This window comes from Salmo salar, chromosome ssa07, assembly GCF_905237065.1.
Source record: "Salmo salar chromosome ssa07, Ssal_v3.1, whole genome shotgun sequence".
NCBI lineage: Eukaryota > Metazoa > Chordata > Actinopteri > Salmoniformes > Salmonidae > Salmo > Salmo salar.
The window spans coordinates 25,226,695-25,244,548 of record NC_059448.1 but is presented as its reverse complement, the minus strand read 5'-3'; the positions used below and the strand labels follow the sequence as shown (position 1 = coordinate 25,244,548).

General features: G+C 42.3%; 1 protein-coding gene across 5 annotated transcripts in view; it reads left to right on the top strand.

Moving 5' to 3' along the window:
* Nucleotides 1–4,015: 4,015 nt before the first annotated feature.
* clcn3 (chloride channel 3) overlaps nucleotides 4,016–17,854 on the top strand; it is a 75,058-nt gene continuing 61,219 nt past the window's right edge. For 3 of the 5 annotated variants that reach the window (XM_014206962.2, XM_014206958.2, XM_014206959.2), the window contains exons 1-2: nucleotides 4,040–4,161; nucleotides 13,097–13,289. In XM_014206962.2, the coding sequence (XP_014062437.1) occupies nucleotides 13,124–13,289 (166 nt within the window). In that variant the 5' untranslated portion in view covers nucleotides 4,040–4,161; nucleotides 13,097–13,123. Of the gene's footprint in view, nucleotides 4,162–13,096; nucleotides 13,290–17,854 lie in introns of all 5 variants that reach the window. The other 2 variants (XM_014206955.2, XM_014206960.2) reach the window with 2 other exon arrangements.

The window sequence follows — 17,854 nt, the reverse complement described above, 5'->3', positions numbered from 1 at the left end:
GTATGACCTCTTATACACTATATTAGGCCCAGCTTTTAGAACTTTGGTTATATGGCTAATATATTGTGATCACTATATCCGGTGGATCTGGATACTGTTTTCAAGCAAATTTTCTGCAGCATTAGTAAAGATGTGATCAATACATGTTGATGATTTTATTCCTGTGCCTACCCTGGTAGGTTGACTGATCAGGTTGCAGGCACTGCTTACAGTTTGAAGCTTTTTCTTGCGTGGGCAGCTTGATCAAAGCCAGTAAATATTTAAATCACCCAGAAAATATACCTCTCTGTTGATATCACATACATTATCAAGCATTTCACATAAACTCAGCAAAAAGAGAAACGTCCTCTCACTGTCAAGTGCGTTTATTTTCAGCAAACTTAACAAGTGTAAATATTTGTATGAACATGACAAGATTCAACAATTGAGACATAAACTGAACAAGTTCCACAGACATGTGACTAACAGAAATGGAATAATGTGTCCCTGAACAAAGGGGCTGTCAAAATCAAAAGTAACAGTCAGTATCTGGTGTGGCCACCAACTGCATTAAGTACTGCAGTGCATCTCCTCCTCATGGACTGCACCATATTTGCCAGTTCTTGCTGTGAGATGTTACCCCACTCTTCCACCAAGGCACCTGCAAGTTCCCGGACATTTCTGGGGGGGAATGGCCCTAGCCCTCATCCTCCGATCCAACAGGTCCCAGACGTGCTCAATGGGATTGAGATCCGGGCTCTTTGCTGGCCATGGCAGAACACTGACATTCCTAACATACAGAACGAGCAGTATGGCTGGTGGCATTGTCATGCTGGAGGGTCATGTCAGAATGAGCCTGCAGGAAGGGTACCACATGAGGGAGGAGGATGTCTTCCCTGTAACGCACAACGTTGAGATTGCCTGCAATGACAGCAAGCTCAGTCCGATGATGCTGTGACACACCGCCCCAGACCCTCCACCTCCAAATCGATCCCGCTCCAGAGTACAGGCCTCGATGTAACGCTCATTCCTTCGACGATAAACGCGAATCCGACCATCACCCCTGGTGAGACAAAACCACGACTCGTCAGTGAAGAGCACTTTTGCCAGTCCTGTCTGGTCCAGCGACGGTGGGTTTGTGCCCATAGGCAACGTTGTTGCCGGTGATGTCTGGTGAGGACCTGCCTTACAACAGGCCTACAAGCCCTCAGTCCTGCTTCTCTCAGCCTATTGCGGACAGTCTGAGCACTGATGGAGGGATTGTGCATTCCTGGTGTAACTCGGGCAGTTGTTGTTACCATCCTGTACCTGTCCCGCAGGTGTGATGTTCGGATGTACCGATCCTGTGCAGGTGTTGTTACACATGGTCTGCCACTGCGAGGACGATCACCTGTCCGTCCTGTCTCCCTGCAGCGCTGCCTTAGGCGTCTCACAGTACAGACATTGCAATTTATTGCCCTGCCCCATCTGCAGTCCTCATTCCTCCTTGCAGCATGCCTAAGGCACGTTCACACAGATGAGCAGGGATCCTGGGCATCTTTCTTTTGGTGTTTTTCAGAGTCAGTAGAACGGCCTCTTTAGTGTCCTAAGTTTTCATAACTGTGACCTTAATTGCCTACCGTCTGTAAGCTGTTAGTGTCTTAAAGACCGTTCCACAGGTGCATGTTCATTAATTGTTTATGGTTCATTGAACAAGCATGGGAAACAGTGTTTAAACCCCTTTGACAATGAAGATCTATGAAGTTATTTGGATTTTCATGAATATACTTTGAAAGATAGGGTCCTGAAAAAGGGCCTTCTTTTTTTGCTGAGTTTATGTTGTACAGATATTGACTGTTAGCACTTGATGGTTGATAGCAGCTTCCCACTAGAATGGGCTTTAGGTGAGGCAGATTAACCTTTATCCATATTACTTCAACAGTGTTTAACATGAGATCCTCTATAATGACATTGGGCACATAAACATAAAAAATATAAGTTAAATGCGTTTCCATCGCGTTTTCAACGCTACTAATGGTTTTCTTAAAAAAATGTTTTTGCCTTATTTATGAGCCCACTGGTATTGGCACGTGCGCTCTAGCCAACAGTTTGTAGATACAGTGTGGGTATAGCCTACATGATGAGATTATTATGGAAACATAGCGAGATTATTTTGATTTGTCAAACGGCAGCCAAACATCGATGATCATGTCACCAGAATAAGACTCTCGATATATATTGGAAAGGAGAATCAGCTCATCACCTTGCACTTTCACCCCCTGTGAAGTTCATCATAATTTATTCCATCCGTAGCCAAATAAAATGCATGCTTTTGACGACTCATAGTGGGAGGAACACACAACACGCGCTGCATGTCATCGCGTATCTCCAAGTTTACTTTGATATGATCGATATTATATCAATACTACATTTCTGAAATAATTAATTTTACCCACACAAAACGATCCCACCTTGTATAGCGTTTTGTCGACATTTCGAATGTTAACCTACACATGTTCTGTTCCCATCAGGTCTGTCATGACATGTTTTATCCAACATGTAGGCTACTTAATGCGTCTTAAAAGGTTGGATGTAAACCTGGTAGTAGCTTGGTTTCCATCCAATTGGCAGATATTTTCATGCGAATATTCTAGAGAAAATATGCGCATTTTCCCACCATTAGTATGTTTCCACCAAATTGACTTATTGCAGATGAAATGCAGTGCATGATGACATAGTACACACAAAATGTTGTCTACTTTTTCGTTTAAATTCTCAAATAGCCTACCGAATAAAAATCTAAAGTTCAATGTGTTTCCATCGCATTTTCAACTCTATGGATAGTTTTGTCAAAAAAACTGTTGCATTAAATAGCAAATGTGCCTACTCTGGTTTTGTCTCCTGCGCTCAAACCAACAGTTTGCAGATACAATGCGGGTAGGCTGTGCGCGTTGTCTGGTATACATAATGAGATTATTATGGATAAGAGCGAGAATATTTGTATTTGTCAAACGGCAGTCAAGCATCGATCATCATGTCACCAGTATAAGACGCTCTATATTGGAAAGCTGCATCAAGCTCATCACCATGCACTTTCACCACCCTGTGAAGTTCATCATTTTTTTTAAAATCTGTAGGCTAGCCTAATAAACTATATGGTTTCCCGAGTTGTAGTGGGAGAACGATACACTATATCTTCGCGTGACTCCAAATTTACTTCGATACGATGGTTATTATATCAATTTTTGCGCATAAAGTCGTTTCCACCACCATTTCCCGCATAATACATTTCACCGACACAAAAGATCCCACCATGTCGAACAAAATAATTATTTATAAAATGACACCGAAACTTCCTGTTTCCATCACAGCGGTGTGATTATTAAAAAAATATATATTATATGACTTTACTCGCATAAAAACTGTATGGGAACGTGTTTACTGGTGGGGAAAATATATTTTTTAAATTTGGATTTTAGAATATTCGCATGAAAATCTGTCCCCAATTGGATGGAAACCTAGCTACTGATCCACTTTGAATGGGTTTCAGATTTTCTTCTCACTCTTCGAATAAAATAAACTTTATTTTCTAACCACAATCCAGTGTTAGCCATGATGATGATCCAGGAGGGACAAGAACATTCATGGATAACAACAGTGCCAAAACCTAATGCATTAGTTTTTTGTTGTAGAGTCAAAACGCCACCCACAAGTAGTCCATGGAAAAAATATACTTTATTAATCCCCCAGGGGGTGTTTAATTTGTACTTGTATGTTCAGCAAACGCGTCCTATTATGGCTGTGGACATGGATATAAGATAATCGTTTAATAATTTTATGTAATAGTATTATATAGGGCAAAAATCCTTTGCTGAAAGAAATCTTGTCATACGATCTTTACTTAAAATGTCAAATGTTGCACTCTTATTATTGCCAATCCAATTTCAAGGAGCCAAATTTTGGCTACTTCTAATTTATAATGTTTTATTGCACGTTATTAAAATAAAAATATGTTCTGTCCAGGCTCCTTGTCCCCATTTCGCGCTCCTTGGGGTGGGAGATCTTGAAACCGGAAGTAAACGTCATTGACACAGGAATGGGACAGAAAAAAAACATCATGGGGAGAATGTCAAATATATTTTTGTAGAAACTCAAGAAAAGGATGATTCGTTTTGTCCAGGGTGGAATAGCGGCATCGAAAAGGTATGTGATGTCGCTGGTGCACAACGTTTGATGGTAAAGTTAATATTTTACCCACCAAGGCCACCATCGTATCTATGAACATTTTTTTTATCTGAACACAGGTGCTCATTTCGTCATGCATGCTGGACGGTAGGTGATCATTTTCACCATTATGTTGCACATATTCAGCGTATGGTGCATTTGTAGTGGATCCTGACTGGTCAGTTATGCGTACAACAACAAATCACTTTGTGAAATTCATCATGCCAAATGGTGTAGTTGCATCTAAATCGAATCAGGCCACCCTCAGCCAACTAACGGTAACTGACATTTAAAAATGAGCTCTCGAGCCCCTGTCAGTCGTAGTTGGCTAACTAGCTACTAGCTTATTTAGCTACATTCTAGTAACTATGTTACACTACAAGACATTTATCCTTTATCCGCCGTACTTATTTGTGGTTGAAACTAGCTGGCTGCATTTTGTATGTTAAATGTAGGATGGTGTCAGCTGTAACGTTCGTTGTATCATCCAGAAAGCCCCTAGCTACTGCCCTAGCTAGCTAGCTAGCAACAATGTCATGGCACCATGATACATCAGAAAGGCGCGTGACAGGCAGTGGAAATGTTCATTTTCATGTTTGTTTAGAGGCACGTCACCTTACACAGTAAAGGGGAGATGCATATAGTTTGTATTACATGCAGATTTTATGGCATAAATGTATGTGAACATATTGCATAATGTGAAATGTATTTTCTCTTCAATACATAGTCCTATGTATCATTGTGATTATTACCGTATCATAACCATCTGAGTGGCATGTATGAGCTGTGTTATACATAAAATATGTTGTTAGGGTGAATGGGGCGTACATTGGCGTTTTATATGAGCAACAGGAAAGGACCACAGGTCTTACAATTGCTTTGGTTGAAAAGTTGCTTTTTTTTTTAGGGTAAATCAGTGAATGGTCTAGTTTCTGCTCAAATTCATTTTCTCCGTGCAGCTACATATCAAATCACATTGGCTACTGTTGGACTATCCAACCATTTCACCAATGTATCTCTAGACTCACTTATTTGGGATGTTCATTGGAGGGTGGTAGCCTACATTTAGTGATGTATGCAGAGCGACATACAGTCCTATTATGGATTAATTTAGGTTAGGGGCAATTCCACGATAACGGAATTACGCTAGACTCAGATTTTTCACTTTAAAATGTATGCCAACCAAAAACCATTGATTTTAAAGTTTAACAAACCGTACAACTCTATTCACAAGGACTACTTTGAACAATTTACACAGAACATTTCACAAAAACACATCTACTGGAAGAACTGTGCAGATTTTGGTAACAGAAGTTTGGTAACAGATTTACAGTAAAATCTCCCTTTTTTTTTACGCAACCACATTTTCCAAAAACTCTGAAATATCTAATCAAAGATGTCTAAAGAAAGAATGGGCTGTCAGCTATGGCACGACACCCTAACTGAATATGTAATCTATTTTGGTTATTGAACTACAGTAAGTGCTGTAGATTTACACCTGGTAACAGACTTACAGTAACAGAATTACATCATGGGTCCCTGATCTGTCACTACACAGAAGTTCATAATTATGGATAGAAATATCATTCTCTTCATGGTGATGTATCCTGAATAGGTAAACAAAGTTAGAAATATGCGATATCCTTCTTTTGCATATTTGGGTATTATACTACACGCTGGCTATTATTCTAATGAGCTCCGCCCCCTAAACAAGACCAAATTTGGTTTGTCTGGACTGGATCAAATCTGAACCAATCATAGATGTCTATGTTTCACAAGTTTGGACATCACAGTAGAGTACAGTACAGTACAACACATCACAGTAGAGTATAGTACAGTAAAATACAATACATTATACAGTACTCCTCTAGTGTGTTCTACTGTACTAAAATGTACTCAACTTTTTTTTACTGTACTGTACTCTACTGTTTCACTGTATTGTACTAAGCTGTCCAAACTTGTGAAACACAGATGTCTATGATTGATTCAGATTTGGTCCGGTCACCAATCTTGGACGTCTATGGTTAGGGCAAATCAAGGCCGGTATTCACTGGACCAAAAATCAATGTCTGTAGACGTTGAAATCTAGAACGGTCCGAACCGGTCTAAAAATCAACATCAATGGACAGAGAGAGAGGCAGGCAAAGAGAGAGAGGGAGGCAGAGGGAGGCAGAGGGCGAGAGAGGGAGGCAAAGAGAGAGAGGGAGGCAGGGAGGCGCAGAGAGCGAGAGAGGGAGGCAGAGAGCGAGAGAGAGAGGGAGAGAGACAGGGAGAGGGAGGCAGAGAGAGGAGGAGAGGGAGGGAGCGAGGCAGAGAGAGGGAGAGAGGGAGGCAGGCAGGCAGAGAGAGAGTGAGAGGGAGGCAGAGAGTGAGAGGGAGGCAGAGAGAGGAGGAGAGGGAGGGAGGGAGGCAGGCAGAGAGAGAGGGAGCGAGGCAGGCAGAGAGAAGGAGGCAGGCAGATAGAGGGAGGCAGGCAGAGAGAGGCAGAGAGGCGGAGGGAGGCAGCGAGAGGGAGGGAGGCGCAGAGAGAGGGGCGCAGAGAGAGAGAGAGAGGGGTGCCAAAATATATACTCTTAGCTTTCTCTGCCGAGACTCTTTTTATTATTTAGGTGCCGGGCATTTATTCATGGTATTTTAGGGACAATATTAATGTCCATATTCTGTGTTCCATCTGTGACAGTGCTGACCTCTTATTCAAGAATCTTAATTTTTTCCCCTTCTTACTTCTACAATGTCACAACACAAGTTCCTGCCATTTTTCTTAGAAATGGCACTGGTCTGGTATATTTCTCAAGACTTGGCCGCCATTTTTTTGTTTGTTGCTTGGTCAGCTCTCAAAGTAAGCTCTTCCTCTGTTTCTTCCGTTGTGCTAGCAGGTCTCCTTTTGGGCCGACAGGTCTTTCTGCTTAAGGATAGACAGAACGGCCTGAGGACGGTGCCTCACCATGGTCTGACTCCTAAGATGTGCAGTTTTTGTTTGAGGTTTTTCACAACTTTCAGTTTGACATTATTGCGTTCCTACACCCTAGTAAATGGATTATTTACATTTTAGTCGTTTAGCAGACGCTCTTATCCAGAGCGACTTACAGTAGTGAAAGCATACATTTTCATACATTTTTTTCCCCTCTATTTTTTTCATACTGGCCCCCCGTGGGAATCGAACCCACAACCCTGGCGTTGCAAACACCATGCTCTACCAACTGAGCCACACGGGACAGTAGGTAGGATTGGGGATCGATGCAGTTGAGGTGTATAAGTGGCGGAGGTAATGTAGAAAGTAACTGTAATTGAAAAAAAATAGTTGTTTTGGAGGTGTGTCAATCTGTGGTGTTGGCAGTGGTGATGCTGCCTTACAGGAGGTGTGATCATATCACTGAGGGGCAGGCAAAAACGCTGAGTCATATCCCAGCAACAGTTTCCCCTGGCAACATCTAGGTCCTTGACTACTGAAAGAAGAGGCCCACTCTCTCTCCTGCTTTATAAGTTGTGGGGCCAGGACGATACCAGTATTGTGATACTCGTAAGTACCGTGGCAAGGAAGCAAAACACGAAGGCGATTTTAACTTCTTTAGGAAAAGAGCCCAAATGTTGGAAAGAAACATCATTATGTTGTCATCCAGAGTCACGTTTGTTTATTTCCCAAGCGAAAGCACCCAATATTTTTACATAAAGCAGGGTTTAAAGGACCACAGAGTTTGACCTGCTTCGTGTTTTCATTTTTGTCATGTAAAAAATATTGCGATACTGGTATCGTCCTGGCTCTAATAAGTTGTGTAACTGTCATTGCCAGGCCTGGCTCGTTTTGGCACCTCAGATAACGCTTTCCCACACGGTCCCGTGTGGCTCAGTTGGTAGAGCATGGTGTTTGCAACGCCAGGGTTGTGGGTTTGATTCCCATGGGGGACCAGTATGGGAAAAAAAAAATAATGTATGAAAATGTATGCACTCACTACTGTAAGTCGCTCTGGATAAGAGCGTCTGCTAAATGACTAAAATGTAAATGTAATTCAAACACATCTATTCTCAAATGTCAGGGTGAAAATTGATAGGGATTATGTATCCTTCGTAGGAGCTGTTTTATAAAGTAATATTCCTCTCAAATTCAGCCTAATTGCTTCGTTCCTCATTGAAACCGTAGCCTTGCTTTGCAGTGAGAAACTTCATGTATCGGATATCGGTTGCATGTGAGTCTATAACAATTCTTAGCCTATTTAAGATTGATCATTTCACACCCTTTCGGTCGGTCACGTCAGGCTGGTTCTGACACTAAATAAACCCACTTTCTCCTCGTCTGTGCTGAAGCCTCCTGTCGTTTTAGTTTAGTTTTGTAGTTTTACCAAATCGTTCACGGCTTCACCTCAACCTTGTGGAGAAGAAGTGAGAGAACAGAGGAACAGACTAGACACTTCTCCAGACTGGGTGGGAACAGACAGTTCAAACTCCAGCAGTGTTATTCTGTAAATGTCAAAGATTTTTCCGTCAAATAGCCTACCATTTCTTTGTACCACAATTCAGGGAATACAACATTCTAATTGCGATTTTTGTTAAATTTCCACTCGGAATGACCTAGGTCATCTTAAGTTTTTGTCTTCTTGAGAGTTGAAACTCCTGCTGAGCGTGTTCACAGCTTGGTGGGCACTGGGCCTAGCAAGCTCATGACCACAGTAACTGTTGCCAAGATGGAGGTTGAAAAAGGCTCACACTTGTTAACCAAGAACAAGAGCGCTCTTGGACTTGTTGGCATTCCTCCTAAAAACAAACAGAATAGAATTTCCTGCTTTAATTGAATACAGCTCAAAGGGATTTCTTTATTCAAGGTGAGAGGGGAAGCTGTTAGGCTAGTGGTCCAGTCCAGTCTGTTGGTCTATGGCATGAAGAGTTAGTTACTGTATGTAAAGCTATGAGACCAGGCTTGTGAAATGTAGGCTCTCTAGTCTCTGGTACGCTTTCTCCTCCATAGACACCTAGGGATGTGCTGTTTAGGATTGGGGGGGAGGAAATATGAGAAAATGATGCGTGTCTCTCTCACATTGTAGTGGTCACAGAGTTGTTGTATTTAACCAGGCAAGTTAGTTAAGAACAAATTCTTATTTACAATGATGACCTACCCCGTCAAAACCCTAACCTGGACGACGTTGGGTCAATTGTGCGCCGCCTTATGGGACTCCCAATCACGGCCGGTTGTGATACAGCCTGGAATCGAACCAGGGTCTGTAGTGACACCTCTAGCACTGAGATGCAGTGCCTTAGACGGCTGTGCCACTCGGGAGCCCTGCAAGATTCCTATACTTGAATGGAACATAAGCTGTAGTGACATCAGTGACACTATCATGTCCTTTTGCTTTCATTGTTGAACGTTGATGAGTGTAAATGAAACGGGAGGAAGCCTAGAAGGGTTTTGACTCTATTTCTTCCTGTCATTATGAGCTCATGACTTGTGGGACTTCCATTTCTCTGTCGAGAGAGGATACTTATACTACACTATCCATGGACTCTGGGAGAATTCCTAATCTCCCCATAAGAGTGATACCACTGCCAGACAGTCGACAATAAGTTATCAGAGCAGGGAATTAAATCGAGGATACGGGCTACAGTCAGTTACTCTAAAGTAAAGGAGTATATCAAAACAATATCCCTGTATAATGGGTTCAGGCTCTCTGGCTGTAAGTTGGTGACTCATATATAGGTGAAATCAATTGATGCCTGCCGTTTGATTTAGTACTGTTCACTTTAGGATTCATTTAGTTCTCATCGCTCTGGGTCGGGATTGTAGTATGATGATGATACACAGTTATATTAAGTTACTCTACGTGATTCAGACATATCATTAGCTCATCCTGCCTCCATTTCATCTCATAGGCCTAGCATTTTTTTTTATCATGTAGAAAAAGATCACCTCTTGCTAGGTAAGACCAGAAACCATTGTTAGAAGAATCATTAACCCGCTTATTCACAGTCACATTGGCTAGCTAGTAGCTAGCAGGGGGTTTTCTGCCATTGACATCCTCGGATGGGCCACCTAAGCGTTTACATACACTTAGGTTGGAGTCATTAAAACTCATTTTTCAACCACTCCACAAATTTCTTGTTAACAAACTATAGTTTTGGCAAGTCGGATAGGACATCTACTTTGTGCATGACACAAGCAATTTTTCAACAATTGTTTACAGACAGATTATTTCACTGTATCACAATTCCAGTGGATCAGAAGTTTACATACACTAAGTTGACTGTGCCTTTAAACAGCTTGGAAAATTCCAGAAAATGATGTCATGGCTTTAAAAGCTTCTGATAGGCTAATTTACATCATTTGATTAAATTGGAGGTGTACCTGTGGATGTATTTCAAGGTCTACCTTCAAACTCAGTGCCTCTTTGCTTGACATCATCGGAAAATCAAAAGAAATCAGCCAAGACCTCAGAAAAAAAATTGTAGACCTCCACAAGTCTGGCTCATTCTTGGGAGCAATTTTGAAACGCATGAAGGTACTACGTTCATCTATACAAACAATAGTATGCAAGTATAAACACCATGGGACCACGCAGCCGCCATACTGCTCAGGAAGGGGACGCGTTCTGTCTCCTAGGGATGAATGTACTTTGGTGCGAAAAGTGCAAATCAATCCCAGAACAACAGCAAAGGACCTTGTGAAGATGCTGGAGGAAACAGGTACAAAAGTATCTATATCCACAGTAAAACAAGTCCTATATCGACATAACCAGAAAGGCCGCTCAGCAAAGAAGAAGGCACTGCTCCAAAACTGCCATTAAAAAAGCCAGACTACAGTTTGCAACTGCACTTGGGGACAGAGATCGTACTTTTTTGAGAAATGTCCTCCGGTCTGATGAAACAAAAATAGAACTGTTTGGCCATAATGACCTTCGTTATGTTTGGAGGAAAAAGGGGGAGGCTTGCAAGCCGAAGAACACCATCCCAACCGTGAAGCACGGGGGTGGCAGCATCATGTTGTGGGGGTGCTTTGCTGCAGGAGGGACTGGTGCACTTCACAAAATAGATGGCTTTATGAGGAAGGAAAATTCTGTGGATATATTGAAGCAACATCTCAAGACATCAGTTAGGATGTTAAAGCTTGGTCGCAAATGGGTCTTCCAAATGGACCATGACCCCAAGCATACTTCCAAAGTTGTGGCAAAATGGCTTAAGGACAACAAAGTCAAGGTATTGGAGTGGCCTTCACAAAGCCCTGACCTCAATCCTATAGAAAATTTGTGGGCAGAACTGAAAAAGTGTGTGCGAGCAAGGAGGCCTACAAACCTGACTCAGTTACACCAGCTCTGTCAGGAGGAATGGGCCAAAATTCACCCAATTTATTGTGGGAAGCTTGTGGAAGGCTTACCCGAAACGTTTGATCAAAGTTAAACAATTTAAAAGCAATGCTACCAAATACTAATTCAGTGTATGTAAACTTCTGACCCACTGGGAATGTGATGAAAAAAATAAAAGCTGAAATAAATCATTTTCTCTACGATTATTCTGATATTTCACATTCTTAAAATGAAGTGGTGATCCTAACTGACCTAAAACAGGGCATTTTTACTAGGATTAAATGTCAGGAATTGTGAAAAACTGAGTTTAATGTATTTGTCTAAGGTGTATGTAAACTTCCGACTTCAACTGTAAGTCCAAACAGTGAAATACATTTTCTGGATGAAGAAATGCTTTCAGTGTTAACTTAAACTACTAAAACCAAATATAAAGTATGTAGAAAAGATAATGGACCTATATATTTTCAAATAATATAGTCTTTGAGAACTAACAATCACCAAAATAAAAGCTGTCAAGGAGAATAGAAAATTCCAAAAACAATGAATTTAGCAGTATAGATTTTGTTATTATGTTTGAGCAAAAGAACACAGCATTAGCAATGGCAAAATGCATAGAATTGCAAGAAATTGGCTTTAAAACGGCTAAATGTTTTCTCAGCTGCATGGCAAAATGTGTAGAATTACAAGAATTTTACTTTAAAACTGCAAGAAAATATCTCTGGTCCATGGAGAAATTTGTAAAATTGCAGTAAATTGGCTTAAAAATGTGTCTACACCACCAAAATGGGGGCTCTAAACTTCAGCCGCGCCCTCCTGCCACGCCCACCACCTAAGCCCCTTTTTGATCCAGAGAAAACCCTGAGCTAGGCCATCGTTTTTGATCTAGCAAAGGTTTTGGTGTATCCCCCTTCCTCTATGGTTCTGGACTAGGTTTTGTTTGCCCCTGCTTCCACCAGGGGGGAAAGAGTGAGGTTAGTGTGCTCTACTATTTTGTTCTCAATCAGCATCACTCTGTTCATCCTAATCCCCAAACTAAAAATAGACATAAACACTACTGGCTGGTTCTTCCCACACATAAATGGTTTGTGTTTATGTCAGACAGAGGTATTGATACACATTTTTCACAGCATAGGCCTGAGGATGTTCACCACCGGGGTCCTCCATCATCACAGTCCTCCATGCTGACAGAAGGGACACAGCTGATGAGTTTACTGCTACTTCTGTGTCACCTCCGCCTTCCTCTTTAGTGAAGTGTCTGGGTTTGACATCTCACACTCATCATGTGTCCTAATGACCCTCCTCCTTCCTTCCTTTTCCCTTCTTCCGCCCTTCTTTCCATCCTCCATCACCAACCAGAAACGACCCTGCCGCAAGGCTGGTAACGAGGTTCGGGAATCAGAACGAATCTGAAACGGAAACCTTACCCACACTTAATTCCGCCTTCTGGATACAGCCAGGCTGGGCTGTGGACTTTCCTGTCTGCCTGAGTGTATGTGGCTCTGTGTGTTTTCCAGCAGCTCAAGTTCAACAGGGGCTAAATGACTTAAATGGCTACCACAGAAACAGCTACAACAGCATCTCCAGTGCCCAGCCCTGTGATCTGAGAGTGTGTTTGTGTTCCCACGCAGGGCACTGCCTGCGTAGCACGTAGCTAAATGGAGTCGGAGCAGCTCTTCAACAGGAAGGGCTACTACAGGAACAGCTACAACAGCATTGCCAGTGCCAGCAGTGACGAGGAGCTGCTGGATGGCGCCGGGGTCGTCATGGACTTCCACACCTCCGAGGACGACAACCTTCTGGACGGAGACGCCACCTCCCCAGGTAGGCCCACTGCTAATCGCTGCCGACTACGCCATCAGACACCCACTATCCCCCCCCCCCATAGCGCTGGGCTGTTGACCCCAGAGGAGAGAGGCTCTGGCTGGGCTATTTTGGTCAGAGGAAGAGGGTCTGTTCCAGGCTGGAAGCTGTGGGTCTATCTATGGATGGATGTTGTGAGCTGTATTATTGTGAGCTTCCTATCCTGGCCGCCTTGCCGAATTTGCTGCATTGCTGATCCACCCACTCAATGCTGCCTCAGCCACTTGGCCCCCTTGCTACCCTGTGATTTGCAGTGTTACCCCTGCTTTTGTGAGCCCTGTTGTTGATGCTCCCTGCTGCTTTCTGCCCCCGACACATACCCATCAACCCTCCATCTATCCATGACACCCCATCCCAAACCACACCCTCCATCAGATGTCACATGCCTGCCACCTCTTGACTTCAGTTCCGCTACCATTCATACCTGTCACCTCCATCCATAACCGTGAATGGTTGGGTGACCCTCCCGGCTGGCTGCCGCCATCTTGTTTTTGTGTTTGTTTTGTGCTTGCAGCCTCATTCATACTAGCCCGGTCCCAGATCAACCAGCATGTTTTTGTATGACAGCCATAGGAGCTGACAAATACAGCATAAAGAAACAGACCTGGGGCCAGACTGTCCATTCCTGTAACCTTGTTTTATTTTCTTATTTTCCCTGCAATCGCCATCCATGTACCTCATTCACTTCTCCATTCATGGTGCTCTAGTTCCTGTTTAGTTTGTGGTTGTGACTCGTGGCTTTACTCCTTGCAGGTTTTGTGGTTGTGCTGCTTTTGACCTTTGCTGCTTTTCTAGGTGTGGCTTGTACCATGCGGCTTTGTGATTGGACACTTGAACTGCACACGTTGTGCTTTGTGGGTGTGGCTTTGACTATTTACTGCTTTTTAAGTTGTGTATTGTAATATGCAGCTTTGTGACTGAACCTGTGCTTTGTAGGTGTGGCTGATGATATTCCACTCATCACTATGATGTAGACATAAAGGCATCCTTCACATTGTTCCTGTGCCAACTGATGCTCCCTGTCTTTCAGTCCTGTACCAATCACCTGTTCCTTTCACACACCCTCCTGCTTCCCTGGCCCAGTGTACGCTGCTCTGCAATAGCAGGTGTCCCGTGTCTACTACTGCCACATCCTGCATGTTTCCTGTTGCTGCCTGCTGGCCTGATGCTTGTGCTGCTGATTCATCTCTTGTAACCATAGTTACACTGGCTTCTGCAGGCTCCTCTAGCTTGGCCTTCTTGTAGCTGATCAAAAGAGAAACAGCTCCCTCATAACTGATATGGTGTTTAATATGGCAAGTCACTGTTGGCTGCAGTGACTGTGAATAGTAATTAGGGAAGCTTGCAGTATCTGAAGGCCTTTTGAAATGCTACTTAATCAAAACCTACTTAATACATTTATTTGTGTGTGTGGCAGAAACTCACTCATGCCGAGGAAGAACTTCGTGCTTAACTCTTTGACAATTTTAAGTGAGTTTGAACTTATGAATGCGTGTTTGTACATGCATTTGTGTGAGAGAAGAATGTGTGCTGCTGAGTGAAGATTTACAAACGGATTGCCAGTATTAAAGTACATTTGCCAAACCATGGATGTAAGCAGAGCCCAAGGAAAGCCAAATAAAGAGAGCCTTTTGTCTGATTGAGTCTGATGGGACGTAATAATATTCTAAAGTAGAGTTGTTCTTTTTCATTACCAGAGATTACTTTAAGTTGTGCTTAAGGGTGCCAAGAGAGTTCTTGACATTTTTACTCTCTGCTGCACAATCCTCTCCTTATCCTCCTTGTCTCTGGAGTGTTGTATATAAGCACAGAGCTCTGTGTGTGTGTGTGTGTGTGTGTGTGTGTGTGTGTGTGTGTGTGTGTGTGTGTGTGTGTGTGTGTGTGTGTGTGTGTGTGTGTGTGTGTGTGTGTGTGTGTGTGTGCCCCTGTAAATGCAGTACTATGAGTTGCTGAGTACAGGGTAAATTGTCTCCTATTAGGCTCATCTACTTTAAGGATTTTCTTCATTGGCAAGATTAGCAAATTTAGGCATGACATGCCAGCAACAAACGCTTACACTACGCATCCAAGTATAACTGATCAAATTATGAAAGAAAAGCATTGTAATTTTGATTTCCATAAAGTGAGTGTGGAAGAGGTGAACAAATTGTTGTCTATTAACAATGACAAGCCACCAGGGTCTGACAACATGGATGGAAAATTACTGAGGATAATAGCAGACGATATTGCCACTCCTATTTGCCATATCTTCAATTTAAGCCTACTAGAAAGTGTGCGCCCCCAGGCTTGGAGGGAAGCAAAAGTAATTCCTCTACCCAAGAATAGTAAAGCTCCCTTTACTGGCTCAAATAGCCGACCAATCAGCTTGTTACCAACCCTTAGTAAACTTTTGGAAAAAATTGTGTTTGACCAGATACAATGCTATTTTACTATAAACAAATTGACAACAGACTTTCAGCATGCTTATGGAAGGACATTTAACAAGCACGGCACTTACACAAATGACTGACTGGTTGATAGAAATTGATGATAAAATATTGTGGGAGCTGTTTTGTTTGACTTCAGTGCGGCTTTTGAAATTAGCGATCATAGTCTGCTGATGGATAATCGTATGTGTTATGGCTTTACACCCCCTGCTATATTGTGTATAAAGAGAACACAGATGGTGTTCTATAATGGAAGCCTCTCCACCATAATCCAGGTATAATCAGGAATTCCACAGGGCAGCTGTCAAGGCCCCTTAAAATGTTCAATTTTTACTAATGGCATGCAACTAGCCTTGAGTAAAACCAGTGTGTCTATGTATGAGAATGACTCAAAACTATAAACGTCAGCTACTACAGTGAGTGAAATCACTGCAACACTTAACAAAGAGCTGCAGTTAGTTTCAGAGTGAGTGGCTCGGAATAAGTTAGTCCTAAATATTTTTAAAAAAACGAAATGCATTGTATTTGGGACAAATCATTCACTAAACCCAGAACCTCAACTAAATCTTGTAATAAATCATGTGTAAATTGAGTAAATTGAGGTGACTAAACTGCTTGGATTAACCCTTGATTGTAAACTGTCATGGTGAAAACATGTTGATACAACAGTAGCTAAGATGGAGAGAAAATGCGCTACTCTGCCTTTTTAACTACACTATCAACAAGGCAGGTTCTACAGGTTCTTGTTTTGTCGCACCTGGACTTCAGTCGTGTGGTCAGGTGCCACAGAGGGACACCTGACCACACAATTGGCTCAGAACAGTGAAGCACGGCTGGCCCTTAAATGTACACAGAGATCTAACATTAATAATATGCATGTAAATCTCTCATGGCTCAACGTGGAGGAGCGATTGACTTCATCACTACTTGTTTTTGTAAGAAGTGTTGACATGCCACCAAAGGTCTCTTCACAATCCCCAAGTCATGAACAGACTATGGGAGGCGCGCCGTACTACAAAGAGACATGGCTACATGGAAGTCTATTCCACATCAGGTAACTGATGCAAGCAGTAGAATCAGATAAAAATACACCTTATGGAACAGCGGGGACTGTGAAGAGACACACACACAGGCACAGACCTACATACACATAAGACATGCACTCTACACACACGTACACATGGATTTTGTATTGTAGACATGTGATAATAGAGTAGTGGCCTGAGGTAACACACTTGTGTTATGAAAAGTGTTATGAAAATGTAATGTCATGTAATATTTTTAATTGTATATAACTGCCTTAATGTTGCTGGACCCCAGGAAGAGTAGCTGCTGACTTTGCAGCAGCTAATTGTGCGCCTTAATAAATACAAAGACAAATATGTCTTGAGCTCAACTTCAGAAGTCAATGAAGATGTGTAAACTTAGAGTGGACAGACACTACTGCCAATACTGTACTAACACGCTATTATAGTATAATAATAATAATAATAATAATAGTGGGACAATAACAGTGTCTTGAGTACAGAAGCCAAGACGGCTCCCTTCAGCGCATGGTCTCATGACTAGCCTTCTTTACCACCCTGTGAATATCGGTATGTAGCCTCACCTCTGTAGCCTGCCTGAGCGCCAGTCTGTTTCTGCTTATTTAATTAGCTGACTTGTTGACGTATTTCCGAGTAAGGCAATGAGCGGATGTACAGTTGAAGTCGGAAGTTTACATACACCTTAGCCAAATACATTTAAACTCAGTTTTTCACAATTCCTGACATTTAATCCTAGTAAAAATTCCCTGTTTTAGGTCAGTTAGGATCACCACTTTATTTTAAGAATGTGAAATGTCAGATTAATAGTAGAGTGAATGATTTATTTCAGCTTTTATTTCTTTCATCACATTCCCAGTGGGTCAGAAGTTTACATACACTCAATTAGTATTTGGTAGCATTGTCTTTAAATTGTTTAACTTGGGTCAAACGTTTCGGGTAAGCCTTCCACAAGCTTCCCACAATAAGTTGGGTGAATTTTGGCCATTCCTCCTGACAGAGCTGGTATAACTGAGTCAGGTTTGTAGGCCTCCTTGCTCGCACACACTTTTTAAGA